This window comes from Branchiostoma lanceolatum, chromosome 8, assembly GCF_035083965.1.
Source record: "Branchiostoma lanceolatum isolate klBraLanc5 chromosome 8, klBraLanc5.hap2, whole genome shotgun sequence".
Taxonomy (NCBI): Eukaryota; Metazoa; Chordata; class Leptocardii; order Amphioxiformes; family Branchiostomatidae; genus Branchiostoma; species Branchiostoma lanceolatum.
Genome location: NC_089729.1, coordinates 17,394,894 through 17,403,879, shown reverse-complemented (window position 1 = coordinate 17,403,879; position 8,986 = coordinate 17,394,894). Strand labels below are relative to the sequence as shown.

At 43.8% G+C, this 8,986-nt stretch overlaps 1 protein-coding gene across 1 annotated transcript; it reads right to left on the bottom strand.

Annotated features, from left to right (window-relative positions):
- Nucleotides 1-676: 676 nt before the first annotated feature.
- LOC136440188 (E3 ubiquitin-protein ligase PDZRN3-like) lies at nucleotides 677-8,467 on the bottom strand. The gene is made up of 7 exons (XM_066436066.1): nucleotides 8,385-8,467; nucleotides 7,893-8,057; nucleotides 6,557-6,794; nucleotides 6,051-6,243; nucleotides 3,553-5,494; nucleotides 2,793-2,870; nucleotides 677-2,181 (listed from the first exon to the last, which is right to left on the bottom strand). The coding sequence occupies exons 2-7, from the start codon at nucleotides 7,958-7,960 to the stop codon at nucleotides 1,509-1,511; spliced, it is 3,192 nt and encodes a 1,063-aa protein (XP_066292163.1). The 5' UTR covers nucleotides 7,961-8,057; nucleotides 8,385-8,467; the 3' UTR covers nucleotides 677-1,508.
- Between the last annotated feature and the right edge of the window lie 519 nt (nucleotides 8,468-8,986).

Here is an 8,986-nt window from a genome sequence, read left to right as displayed (position 1 = left end):
CTACATTAGTCCATGGGCAAGGACCGTTTTTTGTACCACCGAGAGTGACCAGTGCATGACGTATTGCGATATCACTGAGATTTGGTAAAACGTCCGCTGGGGTGTAATTCTTATAACCCTTATAACTCCTGATAGAATTGACGGATTTCGTTCATTCCAGACCCAAAATGCAGAGAATGATATGGACAATCAACATAATGTACCACACAAGACCCCATCTGTAGCCCAAATAAACGCCTGATTTTGGAAAGTAAACAATACATTTTTTTACACGAAAATTACCCTCAAAATTGGACTTTAAAGGCTCCTAACTTCCTAAATCTGTAGAATATCGACCAAAAATATATCATTTTGTGATTACCAATGTATGATTTACCCCAAAACCAATTTTCACCGGAAATTATTGATGTTTGATATTTTGGCTTGGCCCTTTGAATAAATTTAAATCTAAAGACCCAAAAGGCGATGTTCATTTTAATGACGTCATTTGGTCACGTGATTGCACTAAGAAGAGTGCTCATACAGACTTGCTATCATACATCAAAATACATGTAAACCTTGATTATTGCAGATTCAAAAAATCCATGGTAGCACTGGTCCCTCTTGGTGGTACAAAAAAAAACGTCCATGGCCCTAACACTAGTAACAGAAACAGTAACTAAATTAAAAAAGAAACTGGTTTTCCATACTTTATTTTGGTTAAACATAAATAGTATCAGATCTAGACTTGTGCACTTAACATAATGTAATACATTGCAAAATGAGAACATTCCTTATGTATCTGAAATATAGATTCATATAATATATTCTTGGAGATTAACAGATGGCTAGACAAAATATCAGACAATAATATTTTTCATTAATTTTTCCATAACATATTTTAGGTTAGGTGAACATGAGTCCACATGAGGTTACAACATGCTTTGGAATGGCTGGAAATATGACACATAACTTCTCAGGTAACAGAACATATAGCAAGTATGATAGATTACTTTCACTGACCTAATTATAAGGCTACACACCACTGGGGTACAGAAAATACAATTTTACACTTTCCTTTTTTGTTCAGTTTTTCTAATTCATCACCTGTTTGACACTTTACACTGTACTACCAATGAAAAATATCTTGTGGCTACCAAATCTAAGGTGGACAGAAGCAAATGAAAATGGTCCATTGGGTCTTACTTGTGTCAAGACCATTGTGACTTTGCACCTATCAATGTAATCTGTAGGGTTGCAGGTAAACCTTAAGCTTACTGATCTAACTCCTCTCTACTGAAATTGTTTTTAAAACCTGGAAATTTGGTGCAAAAACTAGATTCTAGTCAAGAAAAGAGAAATTCGGACAGAAATACTCTCCCAATCATCATTATTGGTTCAAGATGAATGATTGCATTCCCCCTTCTGGTTTAAAGAGACGAGTGCATTACACCTCAACATTTTGAGGGATTTGAATGTTATAGTTATTGTTACAAGTTAAGTACGTTATCTGCAACCTTAGTCAATAATCAGTTTCTTCCGCCTTTGTGACGACGAGGACGCTTGGGCGCAACAGGAACAGACTCCGAGTCACTCTCCCCGCTGTCCAACGGCCTGGAACTTGCACCTGACCTTCTTGTGCTCCGAGCTGCTGTTGGACGTCTCCTCTGTGCGGTTGCATCTCGCCTCTGTGCAGCCGCACTTCTCCCTTGTGCGGCTGCAACTCTCCTCAGTGCTCTTGCACCTCTTCTTCTCCGTGATTCTCGTGCTGTGACTTCCTCTGCTCCGGGGATGTTGATTTCCACAATGTCTCTTGACGCGCTCTGATTTCTTTGTGTCCGTTGTACAGAGTCCCTCTGTTGTTGTGACGCCCCTCCCTCCCTGCGTGTGCGACTGGACTGTGTGTCAGCTCTCTGCTGATTGGGTGACTGATTGCCATCACTGCTACCTATAGTGATGACGGGTGGCGTCGTGTTACTGTGGCGCCTTCTTGCCTGCACTACAGTCTGCCTAGTGGAGGAGCACTCTGACCTGGCCGAACCCTCCTGTGGTCTGGATGCACCTCTGCCTCTAGCGTTCCCTTGACCTTGATCTTGTCTTTGACTTGCCCTTGACCTCTGCAACCTTTGACCTCTTTGCCTGTTCCTGGAATTCCTGACAACGAGGGGGGTTCCCCTGACACGCACCAGGACTCCAGCAGACCTAGATGGTGGAGATACAGGCGGAATCAAATAAACCATGAATAGTTTCATCAGGCGTCGTGTGGCATTGTGTGGCACAAGGGGTACAGCGCGCGGCTGTCAAACAATGGGACCCAGGATCTAATCCCGGGTTGTGCTCAGAGATATGTCCGAACTTGCGGCCCAACGTTTTGCCTATGGGAAAGACACTTTACACGACTTTCCTCACTTCACTCAGGTGTAAATGAGTACCTAGCTCATCTAGGGTTAGGGACGTCCCTCGGATAGGACGTTAAATGGAGGTCCCGTGTTTGGGGAGAGCCACACCCCACGCAAATAAATGCACCCACCAAACCTTTCGAAAAAGAGTACGGGGCATGCCCCGGTGTGCGATGGTCCAAAAAACCTACAGTCGGCCGCACATGGGTTCGCCCTTAGTAATAGCCTCTGGCTAGTTGGGCAACCCTGGCAACATGCCGAACCAATAAATAAAAATAATTTCATCAGGTTGGTAAATCACTGGACAAGCAAATTCTTTGTAAACAACGAAATTTTTATACCAGGCAAGCACAAGACACCTATTTCTTTGAATAAGTGTGGTGGGTTCTTTAATGTGGCTAATTGGTAACCTACCTGTTTCTGTTGGGTCGCTGTGATCCAGAAAAACCTTCCTGACTTGTCACCTGCTGAGTCCTTCCCTGTTCCACATCACTGTACATAGAGACAACAATGATTCTCATCTTAAAGGCATCCAGAGCATTTTATGAGGCTTGGAACTTGAATTAAAAAACTCCAATTTCTAGTCATTCCTACACATAGTAAGTTTCAATAACACTATACCATACATATCGATATTAAAGGAGCAAAGATACGATGTCGTTGTGTGGTGAGAGCTGATAGAAAATCCAAGCCCTAATAGACTGGCCCTGACTGTCCATCACAATTAGCGGTTCGACCAATGAGAGGGTGACTGCATGTCTGTCAAATATTTGCATTTTTATGTTTCAATTTTGCATTTCTACGTTCTGACGGAGGTGGGCGGGGCTATTGTATCTACAGTATTTACAGTAGGCGCGTGAAACTAAAAGATCACCATGTAGATTGTTTTTGTGCCGCTTTTGGACACTTTTGATATGAAATTATCACGCAAATGTGGTAAACAGTGGCATTAAATGTCGATTTCACAAAGATTACAGCAACTAGAATATTTCCAGTTTTCAAGCCTCATATTCATAAAATGCTACATGGGTGCCTTTAAAACCTAGTTTAAATTGCTTAATAATATGTTTCATGATCAAGACATTCAAGTGTACTCACAAAGGATATTTTACAATTCTTTACTACTTCTGAGCAGAAGTGTACCAAACTAAATCAAAAGTAATGTATTTCTTACCTTAAGTGACCCAAAACATCACTTTCTATTGTCTCTGCTGTAGAACCATCTTCATCGTCACCCATTTCCTCACTTTCTTCTACAAGGACAGTCCCTTCTGCTCTATGGGAAGATGCGTTAGTGTTGTCCTGGTGAGATCTTTCCGCTGGTGCTCTTTCTTCTGCTGTTTCAGAACGATTCTGGCTGTTTTGCTGTGTTGAGCCAGAGCTATTTTGTACAGTTGCATTTCTAGGAGGCTCTTCTTCATTTGGTTCATCAGGCTCAAAATAGAACCCTCTACGGCTCTGCCTGTTTTGCTGTGTTGAGCCAGATATAGAGCTATTTTGTACAGTTGCATTACTAGGAGGCTCAACATTTGGTTCATCACTATCAGGCTCAAAATAGAACCCTCTACGGCTCTGCCTGTTTTGCTGTGTTAAGCCAGAGCTATTTTGTACAGTCCCATTACTAGAAGGCTCTTCTTCCTCTTCTTCATTCAGTTCATCACGACGAAACCTAGGCCTCCACCCTCCACCATATGATCTTAATAGTCTTGATCCTGCGGCCCTCCGAGCTGCTGTTGTTGAACCAGACCTATTTTGTACAGTCCCATTACTAGGACTCCTAGGTGACTCTTCATCTTCATGTGTATCAACTCTCAATCCTCCACCACCTCTAAATATCAATCCTCCACCAGCTCTTAATACTCTAGTGTTGGACGTCGATACCTGTGCCCTCTGAGCTACTGTTGTTTCAGAGCGACTCTGGCTGTTTTGGTGTGTCAAGTTGTTTTGTACAGTTGCATTGCTGGGAGCCCCTTCTTCATTTTCACTAAAAGCGAGCCTAAACCCTCCGTCATACGGTACCAATCTAGTAGTGCGGGACCTTTGTGCTACATTCATGCTCTCTCTGATATCGTCCACAGGCTCACTGTTATCAGTATCTGAGTCCTCCCCTTCACTGTCTGAGATGTTGGGTGAATCTTCATCCCATGTTGGATCGGAATCAGACGACACTAGGTACCTCAGGTTTGCTGTGTGGTCGGACAACTCCACCTCCGAATCACTCCTGATGGAGTCTGACTCCACTGCAGAATCATCATCCCTGGAACCATTATCAACGTTACTGTTAGCCTGCGTGGAGTCCCTTCGCTGGTTGTGCTGTTCTGTTTCCTCAGTTGAGTTTCTGTTTTCCCCTGGGGGTTGCGCTTGCCCCCCTTCCACAGCCTCAGCATTGTCCTCAACAGTGTCTCCATTGAGATCTCTTCCTTCCTCAACTCTATCTGGAGAGGGCTGGTACTGCGATGGGCTACTCCCTACATCTCTATCAGGAGATGGCTGGTACTGCGATGGACTACTCCATGCAAACATACTAGTATGTACCTCTCTAGCTGGAGAGGGTTGGTGCTGCGATGGGCTGCTCCCTGCATCTCTATCTGGAGAGGGCTGGTACGACGATGGAGTACCTTCAGGGAAGTCTATGGCACGCAATGGGCTACTATCTGGAGAGGGCTGGTACGATGATGGAGTACCGTCAGGGAAGTCTATGGCACGCAATGGGCTACTATCTGGAGAGGGCTGGTACGATGATGGCGTGCCTTCAGGGAAGTCTATGGCACGCAATGGGCTACTATCTGGAGAGGGCTGGTACGATGATGGAGTACCTTGAGGCATGTCCATGGCAGGCAATGGAATACCTTCATGTGATGATGACTCTCCCTCATCCCTTTGCACTGGTGCTGCTTGTGGAATCGCTGCATCTCTATGGCCCTCAGTGTTGTCTGGAGCCAATCCCGTGGCATTCTCCAGATCTATACACAGATTGTGAACGGTTCGTGGTGCCTCGGGGTGGACGTTCTTCTTCAAGTAGTTTCTGCTCCTCCAACACAAAAACTTAAGATTGTCCACCTTTGCTTGTAGTTCCTCGTTTTTCTGTTTAAGAGAACGCTTTTCCTGTTCTTGTTCTACGGGCATGACAGAGAAATGGATAGATTTAGAATATGAAGTCATAAAAGCAATTTTGGAAAATTATTTTTTTGTAACTTTGCAAAGACAGAAGAGCATTCACACACACACACGCACGCCAACACACATACACACACACACACACACAAACACACCATAATTCATCTGCGACTATTGACTGATCTAAGTCTCTTTCTATTAAAGGGAAAAATACACTAAAGCCCCCCTCTCACTGGACCCTCGGCACGCTGGCAGCGTCGCTGCGTCTTAAACCGGATTTGTGTTACTCTTGACTTTATATTGGGAATATCATTCAAAACGTACAAGTATGACCCAAAAGACAAGAAAACACACAAAGCTTAAAAAGATTTGTTTTTTGTAGATGAAATTCGTTGAGTGCTTGGTCAATTCGATCGGCCGCAGCGAAGCCGCCAGCATGCCGCGGGTCCAGTGAGAGGGGGGCTTTATCTAACACAAAATTTAACACTAAATGTATTTGTCTTATAATATTTGAGTTATACAGCATCAAGCATCTATATTGTAGTTGTACATTACCTTCCAGTTTTTTCTTCAACTCCAGGATACAGCTGTGTCCTTTCTGTTCCTTCCTGAGAATGGAGATGCCACAACCCTTGACACAAGTGTCTCGGTGATAGTCACACACACTATTGTGTTTGTCCATGTTTATCCTCAGGACATGCAGGTCGCACCCTTCATTGGGACAAGGCACTGAGGCATAGTCACAAACCTGGGGAGAGATTGACAGAACAACATTTCATTTTAGCAGAAAATAGACTAGAGCTGATCCTGACTGTCCATCACAATTAGCAGTTTAACCTAAGAGAGAACTGCAATAAGTGGTTCGACCAATGAGAGAGTAGCATTTTTATTTTGCATTTCTACATTTTGAAGGAAGTGGGTGACACTATGGGATCGGTCTATCTATGCATATATCACTTAAGTAAAACAAAAGAAAATATCAAATTACCTTTTCTTGTGATTAGAAAGTCTCAAGTACTCACTATTCCACACTTTAATGTACATGCATAGAATGTACCTACCTTCTTGTGGTTGTCATAGTATTCCAGTTGAACTTTCTTGTCACACCCTGCCTGGTGATTCTCACAGCGTATGGTCAGGTGGTTGATAAGATTACGGACCATGGGTAAGACCGGCTTGACCTGGTAGCACTGTTTGCGACAGTTGGGACAGTTGCTGTGGGACCGTAGCCACTGCTGGATGCACTCCTTACAGAACACATGGCCGCAAGGGCACTCCTGGGGATCTTCCATCACACACCTAGAAAAGAGTTTGTTTTTTTGTTTTTTTTGCAGCACATAACCGGTGCTTGCACAGCTGTGAGGCCCAAGGGCTAAGGAAACAAAAATGAGTGCCGATACACTGGTACCAGGCGCATGTCGGCCGTTTCATCATCATCATCATCATCATCATCGTTACCCCCCAGATAACCCTGCGAGGGGCAAAGTGTGGGGGGGGGGGGAGTAGGTCCCAGGCTAAGGCAGGCAGGGCGTTCCACTGTGGGATGGTGCGGGGGTAGAACGAGTGTTTGTATGTGTCTGTCCGGGCGTTGAGAGTTTGGAATTTAAGATGGTGACTACCCCGGGTGCGCCCCTGAGCTGTCTGCGTTTATATTGATATGATTATTAACAAGTTTGTACAAAAAGGTGAGGCGGGCGTTCCTCCTCCTTTCGGAGAGAAGGGGCCACTGCAGGTAATTGAGCAGTTTCAGCACCTAAAGTTTGGCCCTATAAATTAAGTGGATCAAGATGATTCGGCATCAAGCCTAGGGAGGTTTAGACAATAAGCGTTTTCACACTTCCGAGTATGCATGGGCATTCACCCCCTTTGCCATATTACCCACAATTCCTATGGTTGCGCCTGCGTACTTGGAAGTGTGAAAGTGCATATCATTGATGTTTTGCGGCCGAGAGGATGCCTTAAACTCTAACCTCAACCCTAACTCTAATTCTAACTTGACCCTTACAAGTGTCGCCCTAGGCCTAGTGCCGAACTGTCCTGATTTGATTGCTTAGGGGCCTGGCTGCAAAGGTCACGCTCATGTATACACCGAATCGGCAAGCTTCACAATCTTACTCATACGATCGAAAAGCCGACTTATTATACTATCATTCAGTAAAGTTCATGCCTCGCTGGCTTTCACGTTTAAGTGTATACATGCGGTCCAAGATTTAGAGTGCACTATTTTCTTACCCCGCGCGTCACAGACCCTGGGGGTCGCGGACAAATACTGTGTACTGGCGGAGACACAGAGGGGTATTTGAATCATCATACATGTATGTACAGTGCACACTTCAAAGTAAAGACCTTTAAAAACATAGCAAATCTGTAATAAATGGACCAGGTGAACACATTTACCTGCAGATGCTGCAGATGAACTCTTGATCAGGGGGAGGGTCGAACATCTCCAGTTCAAACTTGCCCATGGTTGGACGTTGGATGGTCACTGCACAGGCCTGGTCACTGCACTAGTGCAGTCAGCTAGCTCATACAAACACTGCGACGCTATTCAGCTTGAAGTTCCTAAAATATAGGAGTTTAAAGACAATTTTTTTTCTCTTGTTCATTGTGAGTGTCCATTGCTGAAAACCAAACATGACTAACATTGTGAGGTTTCAGATCTTCTGTATGATAAATTTCGGCTGCCCCCCTCCCCCCAAAACGTCGAACGCCTGATTACCAAAACCGTTACGTTTGTTACTAAAATTATGGTGCCAACTTCAAAATAAAACAGTTATAAAACAGGAATATCTTAACGAAGCATTCAGAATACGTGTCATGGGAAAATGGATGCTCTAAAGCTTAAATCAGAGGCAATATTTCCACATAAAATCGGCCAACTGATCTTACCTTCTCTTTTAAAAATCCAAAATGGCGCGGAATCTTTGACCCCTGGGTCACCAACACCGCATCTCAATGTGTTGGAAAATCAGGCATACATACGATGAAAGTAGAAAATTGACCAAACAGGGTGAACGCTTTGCCAATGTGTAACACTATGGTCGACTATCTCCTCTGGAAAATTATCAGTCCTATCTTGCCAACTTGCGAAGTTCTTATTTTGACCAAGGAGATGTGTAAACTTTACAGTGTAAACAGTAAACGTCAGACCTCCCGGATTCGGTCCCCCGAAAGTACGAAATGGAACGAAATGGAACGAAATGGAACGAAATGAAACGAAATGGAACGAACTAAAACATATGTAACATTATGAAATGAAATACCAGTAGATAGCGAAATATAAGGAACGTTGTAACATTCACAGTAGACTGGAACAGGAAGTAAATACATAATATTACGTGTTTAATTTCTTGAATCTGTTTGATAATAGTATAGACCTTTTTCACGCGGCGGCCATGATAGAATGAAAACGAGGCCCTTGTGGCAAACATTAGACCGATCCTAACTGTCAATCACAATTACCAGTTTAGCCAATGATTACCTGATAATTA

Excerpts from the sequence above, each read along its gene's own strand:
- LOC136440188 (XM_066436066.1), bottom strand. The coding sequence starts at position 7,960 with ATGGGCAAGTTTGAACTGGAGATGTTCGACCCTCCCCCTGATCAAGAG. Across the intron at positions 2,871-3,552 it reads GATGTTTTGGGTCACTTAAG|TGATGTGGAACAGGGAAGGA; the intron begins GTAAGAAATACA and ends CTCTATGTACAG. Across the intron at positions 2,182-2,792 it reads CAGCGACCCAACAGAAACAG|GTCTGCTGGAGTCCTGGTGC; the intron begins GTAGGTTACCAA and ends TCCACCATCTAG.